General features: G+C 34.6%; 1 protein-coding gene across 4 annotated transcripts in view; it reads left to right on the forward strand.

Annotated features, from left to right (window-relative positions):
• GALNT13 (polypeptide N-acetylgalactosaminyltransferase 13) overlaps positions 1–13,251 on the forward strand; it is a 545,013-nt gene extending 531,762 nt beyond the window's left edge. For 2 of the 4 annotated variants that reach the window (XM_045479868.1, XM_045479867.1), the window contains exons 12-14: positions 96–230; positions 4,481–4,510; positions 8,302–9,098. In XM_045479868.1, coding sequence (XP_045335824.1) covers positions 96–230; positions 4,481–4,510; positions 8,302–8,487 — 351 coding nt within the window. In that variant the 3' untranslated portion in view covers positions 8,488–9,098. Of the gene's footprint in view, positions 1–95; positions 231–4,480; positions 4,511–8,301; positions 9,099–12,386 lie in introns of those variants that run through there. The other 2 variants (XM_045479870.1, XM_045479869.1) reach the window with 2 other exon arrangements.
• Positions 13,252–18,061: the final 4,810 nt, after the last annotated feature.

An 18,061-nucleotide genomic window follows, 5' to 3' on the forward strand; every position in this document is an offset into this window, starting at 1 on the left:
TGATATCAATGCTTCCACAGAGAAATCTGCTATATGGTGGGGTTTCTTTTTGTTTTTAAGAAGATTATTTTATTAGCTGAATTTTATATTCCCAGGTGTTTTCTTACACTGCTGACAAAGAAATCCGAACTGATGATTTGTGCTTGGATGTGTCTAGACTCAGCGGACCTGTAATCATGTTAAAATGTCACCACATGAGAGGAAATCAGTTATGGGAATATGATGCGGAGGTACAGTATTTTCTTCAATTTACTTATTATTTAGTGCTTAAACTCATTTATATATTCCAAATACATTTAAATGCTCAGCTACTTTTTCTGCATTGGAAGAACTGTATTTCAAGCATGCACGCCTCTGTCTGATAGCATGAGGATGGTACAGCATATAAATAGGTTTTTTCCCAACTAGTCCACTAGTGTAAAACACGAAGAAGGAGAGTAAATTCATTTTTATGTGCTTAAAACGTGTCATCACATGTACATGCTTCGTATAAGTTAGGCAAGCGGCCAGCTACGCTTAGGTGAGAGGTATATATGAAGATGCGCATTACAGGACAATACCAACAATATTTTCAAATTTTAAATTTTACAGCTTCCCAACTTAAAGGAAAAAAGAAAAAAGCTGATAAGATAAGCAAGAATGCTCTTTATAATGGTAAATACTTTGCAAAATTCGATAACCTAATTAGGTACATAATCAGCCAAGCAGCATTTCCTCAATGTAGTACATCTTTCTGATAGAAGAGAGGGAGAGCAAACAATAAAATTACTGTTGGGAATTTATAGCCAGGCTGTGTGTAAAAACCAGATCAACCATCAGATGGAGCTAATAAAAAAGAAATATTTTCTTCTCCAGAAGGAAGTTGCCTTGAAACAGCTCCGTTCCTTTCCGCTCCCTTTGCTTAACAAAATGAATTGGGTCATCCGTGTTACATTTTCCTCATTAAATGGTTGGTGACTTAAAATAAGAACTATTCTTGCAAGATAAATAATGCACTAGAGGTAAACAAATTTCGCAAATGCACTGTTTTACCTAAGCCTAAAATACTCTGCAAGTGTAACATTTTAAAAACCAATCTATAGTCGTTGGTATTATTGATATTGTAAGAATGTCTTCTTTTAAAAAACTTTTTGAATGTCCTTCCAATTTGCATGATGTTGTAGTTTCTTAGCAGGAAAACTTACTGATTTTTTATGTAATTTGAAATTGATTATGTAGGGTTAAAATTTGGCTCCAAAATTTATATAATCAAGCTCTTTGGACATAAAATATTCTTCTTCTGTGACATAATTAAGGGCAAACATCCTGAATCATTCCGATAATGCACCAGTGTGTTCTATTCAGACTTGTCTTCTCTGTACCTTGTTCACCTTTGTCTGACCCCCATTTTTTCTCTTGAGCTATCATCATCACCACCCTTTATATTAAGACTGCAGAAGATACTTCCTTTAATAATACATGGGGGTAAACCTGGACCCTTGGCTCTCTCCTTCTGTACAGTACAGATAAATGTACAGATAAAGGAGAAATCCTACAAGTAGCATTTTTTTTAAATAAAACTTTATGTTGCTGTTGCTCTTTAGTTTTCGCAATGAACCCAGAACTTTATTGGCCTGGTGTTAAAAATTAAGAAATCTAGAATATATATTTATAAGGAAAGGAGAAGGAGTATATGTACTTTTGATAAGGTAAAGCAGTGTTGAATTTCAGAGTACCACTTTTAATCTTCAAACTTTCCTTATTTTTTGAGTGGGCAATGGCTACTATGGTCATAACTCAGATTCTTTAATTTCTGAAATAACTATATTATTGGTACTTAGGTGTATATTTTGTTTACGTTTTTATCAGCCAGCAGTAAGACTGTTGAATACTAAGGGATTTTGAAAGAAAAGAGAAAAAAAATAGATTGCTTCACCTAAGACAAATAAATAGTTTTTGTAAATTTACTATTTTGGATGACTAGTAGTTAGCTACTGTAGTATTTTTATAGCATTGGAATATTTTGTGTCATGTAAACTTCATTTCTGGAACACACATAAAAAAGCTTATAATATTCCATAAATATTGAGAAATGTTTAGGTTTTAAAAGATCTGATCATAGTAATAATTATATAACATACTTTACCCTATGTTTGTTTTTAAAATTAAATCGTGATGTTCAACTTGTCTAAAATATTTAAGTCATAGTATAGATTTTTTTTGCCAAATTTATGAGTGCATAAATCATACTATGGAGAGGTCATAATAGAATAATTGTAGGAATAATGAATCACCTTTCTGGAATTTTCAGCTTTGAAATAAGACTGATTTTATTTGTAAAAAAGTCAGAAGAATAGAGACTTTTTTAAAAAGAAATTTAAATCTAATACTTAGTCTACAGAACAGTCCCAACTCCTACCACTCAAAGTGTGATTCTCAGACTAGGAACATCACCTGGGAACTTTTTGGAAATTTGGAATTTTACAAGACTATATCGGAGTCTGCATCTTAACAAATCCCCAAGTCATTTACATACATATTAAAGTTTGAGAAGGTCTAGACAGTGGCCAAACATCTACTTATCTTCCTTAGTCTTTTTATAAACTGTTGGAATTATTGCAAAGTTAAGAAAAGGCATAAATATACTTTGGAAAATGACAGGCCTTCAGGAGAGATGGGGGAGGGATAGGGAGTAAAGGGTGAGAGGTGCTGGGAAAGAGGAGTCATTGCCAAGTAGTGCTTGTCTTCTGGCATCCACCCTGTGGGAAGTAGGAAGTGGTACTTGCTGCTTCTTTAATTCAGTTATTTATCTACTGCTATCAAAGGCAAAATTAGTTTTCTTTGAGGAACCTGAGGGTGGTATACTATCAAAGCAGAATAAAACTTGGTGGAGTTCACAGGATTACAAGAGCTGAAACTTTTCTTAAAGTTCTCTTCGTTCAGCCTTTATCAGGCAGGAAGTAAGCACAAAGATCACACTGCCAGCGATGGGGGCAGAAATGACATTCTCATATAGTAATCGAAGAAAGCTAGTGACTGGTACAACTGCAAATCTCACAGTGTGAACAACTGAAACATTCCATCACCTCATCTCCCATAGCACTTTCAATTTTAGAAAAGTCATTAATAGGAGAATTATTAGAAAATCCAGAGAAAAATTCAAACAGTATCATAAAACCTCAAAACATGGAGCCTCTCCAGTTTGTTTGCTTCTTGGGTGAGTGAAGGGAAAAGCGAAGGGAGCGAAATTTAGAGGGTCTATGATTTCATCTGTTTTCTCAAAAAATTCTAATAGTAGTCCTGTAAGATATTATTATTATTTGTATTCTTTATATTAGTAAATGTAAGCTTACAGTGTTAAAACAGTTTCTCTAGGTTTTAGACCCCAGGTTTCTGGCACCGAATCCAGCAATTTTTCCACTACCCTACATTGCCTTTTGAGGTCACTGAAAAACTAGAAACAATTTGATGCTTTTAATGATGCTGATCTGATAAGCTAAATGGGTATTATTATAAATGAAAGGGATTAAATATCATCAATTATCAATTGGTTAAATAAAATTTACCAATTTTACTCACATAGAATTTCTCCTTTCCTTAATATTTGGAAAGATGTTCTGCAATAGACTATTTAGACGAATAGTCATAAAACCACTTTGTCAGTATGGTCTAATTGCTTACGAACTTTATACATATTCATAATTTAATATCTAATTGGTTCTCCTTTTATTTGAGTGAAACTAAGCACATGTTGGCAATAGATACATGTCTTTGGCCAACTTTAATTTGAAACATAGAATTTTTCACTTTCTTAATATTTTTTTTTAACACAGACATGAATTTAATTCGGTATCACTTTATACCTGGCTAAACACATGTTCAGTTTGGGGGCAACTGAGCATCACCAACAAAACTACAAGATCCTCACCTGGTCTATAACCTCTTAAATCAATTACCTGAACACTATGGTGCTATGAAAGCAACTGCCACAGAATTAGAACAAAAAAGAAAAAAAAATCTAAATTTCATCGCACTGAAACATTTTAAAAATTATTTTTATAAAGTTGTCACCCATCCATTCTATTCTACTTAGATTTCCTTATACTCAATTTGAACATTGCAGTTGTGTTCCAATGCATTTGAAATTTACATTTTCTGACAATAAGCGCATATGATCACATTTCTTTCTGAACATTCAAGCAGCTATATACAGTGTAAGAATCTAATTTTAGGACAGAGCACTTATGCTCAACAAACACTATGCAACAAAGAAAAAAATAAGGGAGCAAAATATGATGCTAAAAATAAGTCTTGTTTTTCATGTGACTGAGCAAGTTGACTGAAAAAATGAATTCAATATCCATCTGTATCAAATGTTTCCCAGAGTCACAAGATAAGGGATTTTTTTCAGTAGGTAAAATATGTTGGACTGATATTTACTGAAATCACAGAAGCTTATATTTAGACTTTACCTAACACCTCCTCCTTTTACCTTCATCAGAAAGCAGGTAAATGGCAATATAATTTCAAGGTAAGTAATCTATAATGGCAACCCAGCCATTTCCCTGTGTAGCACTCCTAATAAAAACAGTGACTCAATTTACCTTTAGAAGGCTGTGTATATCTGACTAGTGTTACCTTTCCACATTCCCATTGACCCATAGCTGTGGTTTCGTATGTAGACTCAATTAGTGAATAGGAATTTCAATAGTTTAGTATTGTAATTTTAGTTCTTGTTTCTGAAACATTTACACTCATTTTTTTTTTTAGAATACTCATATTCTGTTCTAATGAAACACAGTTCACCATGTCAGGAGATCATACTTAATATTTTGAATAACAACTTCATTATATATTACTGTTTAAATAATTATTATTTCATACTTTATCAATAGGGGAAATCTTACTGCCTTTGCTATTGAATATAACATTGTTTTTGCTTATTATATATAACAATCGAGTTTCATTTAAAATTTTTAACTTTCTAAACTAAATTTTAGTAAGGAATCTTTTAAACTGAAGCCTGTATGATTGATTGGTTCTTTAACCGACGAGGCCGTCACTTCTATTCATTCATTAAATTATCAAGTTGTTCACTTAGTGCTCTCTAATAAAGAAGATGCAAAAGTATGACCTAATTTTATAATTCTTACTTTGTCATTAAACTCGTTTTCTTAGTCTGAGGTCACTTGGCTTTCAATGGTAATTATCTTTTCAAAAGGGTAGATTTAGGGATACTCCATGCATGACACATCCTGTCTTAGATAGCAAAACATATGTATATGTTTAAAGACAGGAATTATTTTCTTATACATCTTTAAATAGTATAATTCAAATTTTGTAAATCCCAGAAAATACTAATGTTTTATACTTCAAAGGAAAATGATTAAGTAAGGTTATAAACAAAAACCAATCCTGGCTTAGGGTTCATCTTACCTTGTTTTCCAGCCAATATTTTTTTTTTTTTCAACGTTTATTTATTTTTGGGACAGAGAGAGACAGAGCATGAACGGGGGAGGGGCAGAGAGAGAGGGAGACACAGAATCGGAAACAGGCTCCAGGCTCTGAGCCATCAGTCCAGAGCCCGACGCGGGGCTCGAACTCACGGACCGCGAGATCGTGACCTGGCTGAAGTCGGATGCTTAACCGACTGCGCCACCCAGGCGCCCCATCCAGCCAATATTTTAAATAAAGCAATAGGGAAAGATATTCGGCAGTATGCTTCATGTCAGCCTGTATGTCACATTACCTTCAAAACTGAATTAACATGACAGTCCTCCAAAGTTGTGAGAGGCATTTGCAACAAGTACGATAAGGGCTGATATGCTTAATAAAAAGTTTTTCATAGAAAATAAAAAGTATACCTAATATAAAACTATGCAAGGTCTTGAATAATCAGCACAGGAGAAATATTTAAATTAACTTTCTCTTTCATTGTCATTGGCTATTTAGAGCTATCAGAAATACGTAAATAAAAAAAAATCATTTCACATGTGTTCTTATATTTATTTCTCTATCCTGTCTGTGTCAAGAAATGTTTTTAATGGAACACACAACACTGGTGTAGATGTAGTAAGACTGACACCCATGCAGTATCCTAGCATATAATAAGCATGAGAAATTTAGCTGCTACTGCTATTATTACAAAACAAGTATCGTAGATTTTTTTTAAACTTTGCTAGTATGTATTAAAAGGTTTATACCTTTTGATCTTGTGATTTCACTTCAAGAATAATTTCTAAATAAGTGACTATACATGTGGAGAGAGATGTTCAGAGGTGTTTATGAAAGCATTATTTATAATAGCTCCAAATTGGAAAGATACTCCCCCAAATGGAAAAGGGAAAGGATTTTTGGCAAATCTACTTTGTAGAAATTGTGTAATTCTTATGTTTTTAGATTATTTGAATACAGAATAAGAAAGATCATGATAAAGTGGAAGGATATTTCATTAGATGAATATAAATTTGCATAATATGAGCACTAAAAATAACTAGAAAACACATAAAATATTAATCATTGAGAAACACTGAGAAAAAATAAGTAAACTACACTTATTTTTCAAACAAATGAAAACTCAATGTTTTTTTGGGTTTTTTTAAATAAAAAATACTTTTTTATCCCAATGGGATTATTTGAGATTTCTAATTTTTCTTCTGGCTTAATGGCTTTAAAAAAATGTTAACATTTATTCATTATTGAGTGACGAAGCATGACAGAGCATGAGCAGGGGAGGGGCAGAGGAGGGGGAAACACAGAATCCGAAGCAGGCTCCAGGCTCTGAGCTATGAGCACAGAGCCCAACACAGGGCTCGAACTCACAAACCATGAGATCATGACCTGAGCTGAAGTCAGAGTCCCAACTGACTGAGCCACTTAGGCACCCCCTTACTGGCTTTTCAGAAGTACCAGGAGTGAAAGTTCTTTGAATGTTTTTCATGGTCACTCATGTGATAAACACTTTAGGGGAAATATTATAATAGTATTTTTTATGGAAAATTTTATACTGTATTTATGCTCTGGAGTTATATTTCCTGAGAATAGGTAAAGCAAGTTTTGTTTTGTTTGAATTCAAGGAAAACTTTATAATTCATTTTTCGTTTTAATAAAAGATGAAATTCACAATCACTAACACTGAAGTCTTTGATGTTAACATGACATTTACCAAGAAAAATTTATTATGAAAAGAAACATCACTGAAGATAGAGGATTATCAAGTTTAGGAATTTTCAACAGTATAGATAGGAAATTCAAGTTTGGCTAAATATATATATATATACATACACATACACATACATGTACATATAAAATCTTAAATATAAATTATATATATGACAATCATATATGATAATATATACGTTATCCTTTGTAGATTTATAAATCATTTGTCTACAATTTTACTATAGACACTAAGTCTATGTCTTGAAATAGAAAATCCAATGATTTGTGTCCATTAAGCAGCAAAAGAAATGTAGTTTAATTTTAACAGAATTTATTTTCTGCATTGGCCTTTCATAAGTGTTTCAATCAGAACTTATAAAGAGCCTCCTGTGGGCAGGCACTAGGCTTGATGTATATAGTTATAGTTCCTGGCCTCCCTGCAGCTAATGCTCCTGAGGAGGAAATAGACTGAAAACAAGAAACAAATTAATTACAAATTGTGTTTGGAGAATTAGGTCAAATTAAGAGCCCAAGTGGAGCTGACCTTTTCTTTTTCCTCTCTTCATTAACTTGCTAATTGACATTTAGATGAATTCGGCAATGCACATGTGCAACACTTTTAACACAGGTCAGCTGCATGAAAACATGGTGGAAACAATTTGAGTACCATACTGTACAAAGTAAAGCAAAGCATTAAATCAATATATTCTCCCCTGGATTCTTCCCTGGCATCTGTTCAAGTTTAGGGCAAAGGAGTGAGGAACTCACAAACCATAACTGAAAAAACTCTGGGTATTCAACAATTTTGAATATCTACTCACAAAATAACCCACTTATCACTATAAAAAAATATTTTTATCACTAGAGTGAACATTGAGAATATACCTTTTCTGTCCAAAATAACCTTTTGCTCAAAATGTTTCAACATCTGATCTCAGGCTCTGCTCCATCTTCCCAGTCTTATCTTCATTTGCTCCTACTTAATACAGTTGATACTAAAGTCATCTAAAAGGATGTGGCTCTTAGCTCCATGGATGCAATTATTATGACGTGTGCCTTCCATCCTTACCCAGTAGAAATTGTATGTTGCCAAGAATGATTGATTTATTACTGTCTTTGTACTTGATTTTGTCATTATTCATTATTTTCTTTGTCAAACAGACCCACACTCTTCTTCACATAATCACCCAGTCCTGTCTCTCAGTAAGCAAAGTAGCTGATGGCTCCCAGAAGCCCACTGTGGAAACATGTAATGATAGCCCTTTGCAAAAATGGCTACTAAGAAACTATACAAGAATGGAAGTTTTTAGAAATATTTTTGAGAATCCTACTGATTACATTCTCTAATAAGTCTTGTAAATTTGTTTTGCAGACTGTTAAATTTATTTTACTCTTTGTTATGTTGTTATTGAAATCTAGAAATTCTTTAAAATGTACTTAAGAAAAATCTTTATGTGCTATTTCTCCACGGAGTTACTTTTCTGTCTTTTACTTTTAGCGGCTTATTAATTTGGAGGCTGACTATATTAAGAAGTGTTTGGTCAATTATTAATAGACATTTTCCAGTTTTTACTTTATTTCAAATATTTATATATGCATAAATATAATTAATGGAATACATTATGACATATTAGCTTTCTTAGGCTAACTATAGTCATGTTTATATAATAGATTTTGCATTAGAGCTAAAAATAATCAATTTAAAAAAACATAGCCAAAACTATGGATTGTTTTGGGGACATTAAAATTAATTAATCTTGTTAATTTTTTATTCAGATACTTCCATTGTGTGCAGATTTAGGGTAGCTTTTCTAGAATTTATTATTTTAACCTGAAGCTTTAAGGAAATGCATTTTTGAAAACTAAAATGTAATTTTCAGTAAGTTTATAACATAAATTATATCTAAGATTTTCTTTGTGGTTGGCTAAGTGATACAATAAAAGCTTTTTAAAAATTATACCTTTTATCACCTGTGTGATTTGTGAATATCTTCTCAGTAAGCAATGAAAAGAATCGTTATTCAGTTTAAGTCAAAAAACCAGTATGGAATTCTTATAAAGAGTGCAAATAAGAACATGTCCTAGTTCTTGATCTTAAGGGGATTATCGTCCTGTAAATAAAGGACATTACATTGTGCAATAGCTTCCTATGAGAACAGATGGGAAGTTAGGGCATTATTCTGGTTCGAATGAACCAGTTCAAGTTGTTAGTAGAAGACACAATGGAGCTTGGAATGCTCAGTGACAAGGCTGAATGGGGTATGGAGACGAGTGAAGACAAGGGGCATTATTTACATTAGAACTACATTCGAGACGTGTTAGAAAGCTGGGAAAGTTTGGACGTTTTGCACAGAGAACTTGTGTACAAAGTAATTTACATGTATTATCTTAGTTTGTTTTCAAAGCCTACCTGGCAGTGTAATGCCCAAAAGGGGTCTTCTTAGAGTTAACTTGACACTTAGTGTCCCAAGTTTATTTACATAATTCTAGGGCAGAAACCACGACTTGCTTCTGTCAGCAGACCCTGCAGCAGTTCATCTAGCCTTAGGGGAGCTAGCTCTTCAACAGGTGACAGCCCTCTGTGAAGGGATGAGAGCCATATCAGGGTGGTGTGGCAACCACCCTTGAAGCACTGAACACGTATGTATGTAACCACTCCATAGGCCCAGCTCTGAGGAACCCAAAAGAGTATGCAAAACTACAAGCCTTGGTGCTTAGAGATGCCCAGGATTTGGTTTCCTATCAGGTGTTTATAATGCGGCGTGTCAGATACAGATGCAGTTTATCATTCAGAGGTTATTTTTAATGTTGCCTAGAAACATGTTAACATTGTTACCCTTATCAGATCACTAAGGGGGGAATCACAGTTATATAGGTGAATAAAGGTTAAATTTGTTAAGCAGATGGGAAAAGAGCATTTTTAAATACTCATATGTATAGTTAAGCATTTTCTGATAAAGAATCGGGTCCTCAGAATGATTTGGCAGCTTGCCCAAGTGTTCATGGCTGGTAACTGGGGCAACAGGAATTCAAACTGAGGTCTACCTGACCCTAAAAGGTCTGGTCTTTCTACTGCACTACATTAAAAAGGAGAGGTTTTTGGTGAGTTCTTTGTTATCTTTACAGTGGTGGCTTTTGACTATTAACGAATTCCTTCAAAGAAAATACTTTTTGGGAAAATATACTAATATTGTGTAAATTATCATTATGTACTTGATAAGCTGATCCTTAAAGTCACATTTAAGAAAAATCTAATGGAAGCAATCAAGGCTAAATTGCTTTTTTTGAACGAGGACATGTATATACGAAGGACCTCAGGTAAGTAACAATAAAGAATATTTTGTTGATTTTAATGAAAATTTTCTAGAAAAAATGTTTTGTTTTTCAAGTTGGTTGCTGGTTCATTAGCCAACAGCATAATTTCTAGCATCATAAGCCATCTTCTGGCATCATCATCCATCTTCTTGCCTATATTTTGCCATTTCATTTTCTCTCTCTTTTTAGTATAAATAGCTTGATTTCATGTATTGAAAGAGCAACAAAGGCCTCAATCTTGAAATCTTCTTCACGTTTAATAGCCTTGTGCTTTTAATTTCCTGCGTGTTGTCTATTAAGCATCCCCACAAGCCTATTTTCCATCCCATCTCTTCTCAGGACAGTGCAGTCCAGGGTATTTGCAGTCCTAATCCAAACAAATTACAACTGTCCAGGCAGTGTTTCTCCACCATTTTTATTTCATGCCCCCTGTTTTTCTTTTCTTTTTTTTTTTTTTTTTTTGAGAGAGAGGGTGTGTATGCACACAGGGGAATGGACAGAGAGAATCTTAGTCAGCACAGACCCCTATGCAGCTAAATCTCAGAACTGTGAGATCATGACCTGAGCCAAAATCAAGAACTGGGTGCTGAATTGACTGAGCCACCCAGGTGCTCCCTCCACATTTTTAAAATCCAACTTTCAATGTAATATCAAGATCCACCCCCCACTTCCCCCAAAAAGACTTGTCGACCTTTAATTTTGGTATTTGCAACAAAAGTATAATATGTGCTTTTTTCAAGATATGCCGGCAAATCACCTGTCATGTTCAAACACTTTTCTTCAGGTTGGGAGTTTTTCCATATAAGAGGATTCTAGGCATTGCCCATGAAACTGAGCAGAAATTTATATAATTTATGTGCATAAGTCAATATGCATAAAACATGTGGATTTAAAATGTATGTTTGAAAAGTTTAAAAGTATGATTTCAAAATATAAATGTGAACTTGGGGCTCCTGGGTGGCTTAGTTGGTTAAGCATCCAACTCTTGTTTTGGCTCAGGTCATGATCTCATGGTTCCTGAGTTTGAGCCCTGCACCAGCCTCTGTGCTGACAGTGCAGGGCATGCTTGGATTCTCTCTCTCTGTCCCTCTTTCTTTCTCTCTCTGTCCCTCTCCTGCTCATGCTCTCTTTCTCGCTCTCTCAAAATAAATAAAACCTTAAAAAATTATATAAATGTGAACTCAAAAGACAAAATATGTGATGACTGGTTCACATGGTACAATTACTGAAATTACATTTCAGCATTTAGGTACTGAGAGGATGCTTATTAATGAAAATCATTATTATGCAGAAAGTAAAATATAGATATAAGATTTTAAAATATATGACCATAACATCCCTTTTTATATTTGGCACTGACATTTTTAATATGCTTAAAAATGAAAACCAAAATATGGTGAGCATACTATCAAGTTCTTTGTTGCTATGATGATCATTCTTCTACACTGAATGTCTCATAGGCACAGATACTATGGTGTGTTTAGTATTTGAAATGGGAACATCTCTAGCAGTTTTGTTCATTTGGGTCACAGCTGTGACATCTCTTTGCATGTTTACCAAATGGTTACTGAAGAACACACGCCTAAGAAAACGAAGGCTTTGTGAAAGCATGTTAATATTTGCAGCCCTCAAGTGAACTCAGAGCTCACAAATGGGCTTTTTGCAAAGGAGCCTGAATTCTTGGCAATGCATGATAAAGGTCAGCCAATTTCCTTAACCATCTGCAGATAAAGGTGCATTAGACAATGATGAAACTGTAACACTAAAAGTTATATAATAATTCAGAGCCACATGCACAGTTTGATTCACAAACATATAGATCACTGGGTTTACAGTAAAAAAATAAGGGGTTTTTAAAAGAGATTTAATCTGATGAGCTAGTGAAGTTCAAGATAAAATAGGTTGCACTGATTATTGGTTATCTTTTACAGAGACTCACCTTGAGGCATGTTAACAGTAACCAATGCCTCGATGAACCTTCCGAAGAAGACAAAATGGTGCCTACCATGCAGGACTGTAGTGGAAGCAGATCCCAACAATGGCTGCTAAGAAACATGACCTTGGGGGCATGAAGATCGTTTCCCCAAAGCCGTGGAAGTGTCTACACTTTTGTTTTTCCATTATTTCAATTAGGGAAAAATATTAACTTTGCTGAGTGGGAAGTTTTAAAATCCTTTTAGTATTCTAAAATACAGTTGTTTATAATTCATTTTTAGGAATGTTTGCTTATTTCCCTACTAAAATTTGTATCTGATCAAAGAAGCACATAAAATACATAAATAACAGCAAACTGTTATTAAACATCAGAACAACTTGAAAAAGAAATTGTGTTTGCTTTAAAAAGAAATCTTTACTGCCCTCATCTCACAAGATTAGTCAGGGGCTTGTTTTAATTTTGTTCTTGTCCTAGTGATTGAAAGAGAAACAATGTAAATGCCTTATGAAATATCTTCATTAGGATAGAGTATCAAATGTTTTTAAAACTCACTCGGTTTCTAATGGACCTTCATGGAAACATGTTGAATTTCTGTGTCAACAAGGCCACGAAATTATTTCTGAGCAGTGAATTCATCTTACAAAATAAGTTTAAATTTTGTAGGAAAAAAATTAAATTGGATGACTTAATTAAATTGGATTGACTTCTCACAGAGTCCTCATAAAAGCATCACAGTTACACAGAATAGAGGAGAGTTTGAAAGTTCAATTTAAAGGGCATGAAATCAGAAGAAACTAGTTAGGCATTGAGGGGGGCAAGGTGAAGCTAAGGTGAAAAAAAATAAATCATTTTAAAAGATATTCTGTTTGGGTTGCAATCACTCCTAACATAGTTTGAGCATAACCATCATCTTGGTCCCAGAGTTGATGCCAGAAACTCAATTCTTAACCACTGCCTCTGTGTCGCATAAACTACATAAACCCTTTTCACTCTAGAGCATGACTTGTCTCTTAAGCTATACAGAATTGTAGGGAAGGGTAGAGTATTATCCATAATTTTTAATTCTATTGCATTTAAAAAGATTCTAGTTAGGTCACTATTACCACTTTAACTTCATGTTTTAAAAAACAATGCAGTACTATCAGAATTTCATTGCCATGCAACAGTACCTAAGGTTTTCATCATCAGGGGAATGAACTCAGTAAACATCCATTAAACTTTTGTTCTAATTAAACTGCTTAAAGTCACTTGCCATAAACTGTAGTTCAAGAGCACAATCATAACTAGGCTAGCTTCACATGTTCTTTTTCCATCTTAAAACTCTTTGTGTTCAAAATCCATGAGTAGAAGACGTGAAAAGGAAGGGAAATCTATCTGAGATTTGTGCTAGTAAGTTTTAGTATCTGATACCATTTAAAATGACCGTAGAGTTGCTCAACATATCTTATTCATTAGAAGTACACTTGGCTGCTTAAAAGAAATTTGGGGGAAAAATGAAAGCATCCTCTGGAGTGGCAGATGCTACATCTCTGGCCCTCATCTTAAAAATCTCAGAGAGATTTTTTAATCAGTTTTTCTACACATAAACCCTCTGTTTTTGCCTCTCTCTCTCTCTCTCTCTCTCTCTCTACACACACACACACACACACACACACACACACACACACTCACACACACAGCTTTATAATGAAAAGGAGGACACTTTCTGAAGGCCAGTAAACTCTTGTATGACTTTCTTAGCTAGCATCCCTTTCTCTTTTGGCTGTATACTGGTACAAATCTAAAGAAGATTTCTACAACCTGAAGCATTTCAGGTTTACTCCTTCAAGTGTACATACATACCCCTTACCTCACGGTGTCTTGGAATCCCTGATCTCCCAAAAATTATAAACAAAAGTTTGACTGTTGGGGCATAATGTTTTGAGAAAAGAATCTATAGCTTCCAGCAAACTTCAAAGGAACTATGACTCCCAAGAACCAGTGAACCACTGCCTTAAATTGATAGTGTCCTCACAAGACAACCGAAGCCTGAGTTAACAATTACATTTTCCATTTTGCTCTCTTTGCCTCCTGTCTTGACTAAAATACAGTAAAATGTCCCTGCACTGTGTTCTTCCTTAAACTTGAAAAGCTCAAACACTCAAGGATTCCTTATGCTATCTGTTCCAATTATGGATTTGCCAATAAAAATGCTTAGGTTATCTACAAAGTGGACAATGACAAATTTTTAAAAATACAGCTGCTCCACAGAAACTGAATTTGACCCGCTGTGGCAGCATTTTTAACATATGAAAGTCCATTATATAGCAACAATACAGGAAAAATTAAAACTGTAAATTTCATGCCACAGAAGATTTTCAAAGAACACTCAGATGGTTTAAACACATTGTATCACAGGGTCTAATAAAAAAGGCATAAAATGTTATAAAACACCAAAACCCTGAAAACAATGACTAACACTCAATTTAAACAAAAATACTTATTGTATGCAGTACAGAAAACTAAAAATGACAGTTGGATTCACAATACATGTTATCTGTGGGGCTAGACTAATAGATAATTTCAAATGTTTTCAAACTTCCCCTTCTAAAGTTTTCCCCACCACACTGAATGCCAATTCCAACCTTCCCGATGTTCAGATCAAAAACCTTAAGTCACTTGATTCTCTGTTCTTTCAACTTTCATCTAATCCATCAGCAAGTTCCCTTGATTCTATCTCTGAAATATAACCAGAAACCAAGGACTTACCACGACATCCACGGTGTGCCACCACCTCTAACTTTTTAAATTGTGATAGGGTTGTAATTTGGTTCCCCGATTTCCCAGCCCTTGCCTCTAACAGTCTCTATCAAATACAACAGCCATAGTGATTTTGTTAGACATAAATTTGGTTGGGTCACTTCTCTGCTCACGACCCTGCAAGGACTTTCCATGTCTCTCTAACCAAACTTCTTACGGTGTTCTTCAAGTTCCCTGGTGAACTACACCTCTGAACTCACGCATGCGCGCTTGATTCCACCCCCCCCCCCCCGCAAGAGCACTCATTTCTGACTGCATCTGCTCAAGTGCCCCCTTACTTGCTCCACTCTGGCTGCCAAGCAAGTGTCCCTGCTATTGTTTGGCTCCCTGTGCCCCACAGAGTTCTCTCACCTCACTTTCTTTAGGTGTCTGTCCAAATATCTCATCAGTAATGCAAACTCTTCTCCCCCGTGTCCTCCCAATCCCGTGTGTTCTCTGACAAACTAAATTTGCTTCCTTATTTTCTGTCTAACCTTTCACGTCTCCCCACTCCCCAACATTCTCATTACACACCCTAGAATATAAACCCCCTAAGTCCAGTTTTTGCCAGTTTTATTCACTGTGGTATCCCCAGCATCTAATATAGTTCTGGGCACAAAGTAAGTATTCTTTAAATATTTCTTGAATTAATGAACTGAAAAATGTGTGTTAAAGTTGCTAAGTGCTACTGTATCATATTTTTTGCACAGCATTTTAAATTTTAAAATAAAATCTAGTAATATATTTAGACAAGATTTGCATAGCTTTGTCTCCAAATGATAATTTTCTTCCTAATATTCTTTACATTAAAGTATGGACTATATTTTGTTCTCTATGGTAAAATATCCTGCCTTATGAAAGTGAAATATGGCAGATTATAAACATGCTGCTATATTATTTAAGTTGCTTTATTAAGATAAAAATTTTTATTTTTAGTTTTTGGTTGTATTCAATGGCTACCTGAAGGAGTTTCCCCCCCCCCCCCCCCTTAGAGTAGAGATGTATCAGCCTCTGAAAAATCACATGTATTTTCATGGTTTCATAGGAGCTATGACTTACTTTCTCGGTGCAAGTCTATGAACAAAACACAAGCATAGTAACTTTGAGAGGAATTTAAGATGATCTATTCCTCGCTTCTTCATTTACAGGTAATGAGACTGACATCCAGATATGTAATGTGGCTCGCCCAGGGATCAGATAACCATAAGCGGTGTTGCCAAGACTCATCGTTGTTAATATAACCTATTATTGTCTTCCATTAAAAAGCACTCAAAAAAGTAGAAAGGGCACAACAATGAGAAAATGTCTTCATTAAATATTTTGTGATATGTACATTGATTCCTTAGAGATATATAACTTCTCACTACCTTTCATATTTAAGTAAGCTTAGTTCTATAAAATACCACCACAGGAAATAAAGACCTGTAGCAACAATAAAGAAATTAACAGGAAACAGTAGGATTCCAGAACATCCTGGCATTATTGGGCAAAATGGGTTTCAGGGAAGCAAGCCTCTTAAGAAGTAATGGAGCATACCCTCTCCTCACTTATGTTTTCCTTATAATTATGTTCCACTTAAAAATGATTGTCCTATAGCTTGCACAGAGAATTAGAAGATCTATTACTGTGAGCATCGGTAGATTCTAGGCTATGCAGGCTTCAAGTCAGCAGGGTAATCACTAGAGATTTCTCTGCTTCCCAGTGGAGCTCCCTAGACTCCAGTAAACACCACCCATAAATTCGATTTTGCCATGGTTCTTGGAAGAAGCCTAATAAATAAAAGGTGGGGGGAGCAAAGAGAGAGAAAGAAAATGAATAACTACAACCATAAAACAATGGGAATGATGTTATCTTTTTTTTTTTCTTAGTGGGAACTTAAGAGAATAGTAGGAATTGGTTCAGTAAACCTCAAAATATTGGCTGCCCACCTACATTGCTTTTTACCACTTGAGAAATGATGACTGTATGTAAATCACAACCATTTTATTTGTATCTTATTTATAGATGTTCTGCCTAGACTCAGAGGAGGCAAAACTTATATGCATTCATAAGTCATCGAGTATACTCATTTAACAAATAGGAAGATGTAAGAAATTTAAGATCTTAACGGATGTGTCATTGTCCACAAGCTGTGTCTCTGCAAAGTGGAGATCTGCACATCTTGGATAAATTTCTAATTAAGTCGAACAGAAAAAATTCAATTAAGTTTGAAAGCAGTTTGTTTTCCAGGATTCAGTCACTACCCACCGCTTTTTTTTCTTATTTTTCCCCAATATGTCAAAGTATGGAATAGGTAAAATCAGAGCTCTTCTGTACAGCACATGAACTCATCTGGTAGGACTATACCACATTCAAAGCGCTATTAAGTGTCAGCTATTGTAGGAATTGAAGGCATTGAATGGACACCTGCAACGTATTTTAAATAGTTTGTGTGCATGTGTCCAACTTTTTTTTTATATTGTTCAATAAATTCTAAAGGCAATTTTCATTGTATTTGTTCACAAAATCTCTCTGAAATCCTAGTGATGAAGGGCAGATCTTTTGTTAACTATCTTTTTAGATAAAGACCGCTTCTACGTTAACCAATATCATCATGATATAGAGTTATTTTGTTTTTGTTTTTAGTTAGGGAGAACAAATCACTTAATACTAGGTTTTTAATGAGTTCGAATGAGAGTGGAACATTAGATGATTAAGGCTAGATCTATAATGGTTTAAAAAATGAAATCTTCCTCATGCATTTAATTTGGTGTAAAAAGGAATGTAAGCTGCTGCTTGCTTTCAGTTCTACTCTCCACTAAAAATAGCACAAGTGAAAAAAGAACTTGATGATTATATGATTTTTATTTTTTTGGAGCTTTTGTTTGTTGTTCAGTGTAGCCACAGCTAACG

This window comes from Leopardus geoffroyi, chromosome C1, assembly GCF_018350155.1.
Source record: "Leopardus geoffroyi isolate Oge1 chromosome C1, O.geoffroyi_Oge1_pat1.0, whole genome shotgun sequence".
In the NCBI taxonomy this organism is placed as follows: Eukaryota; Metazoa; Chordata; class Mammalia; order Carnivora; family Felidae; genus Leopardus; species Leopardus geoffroyi.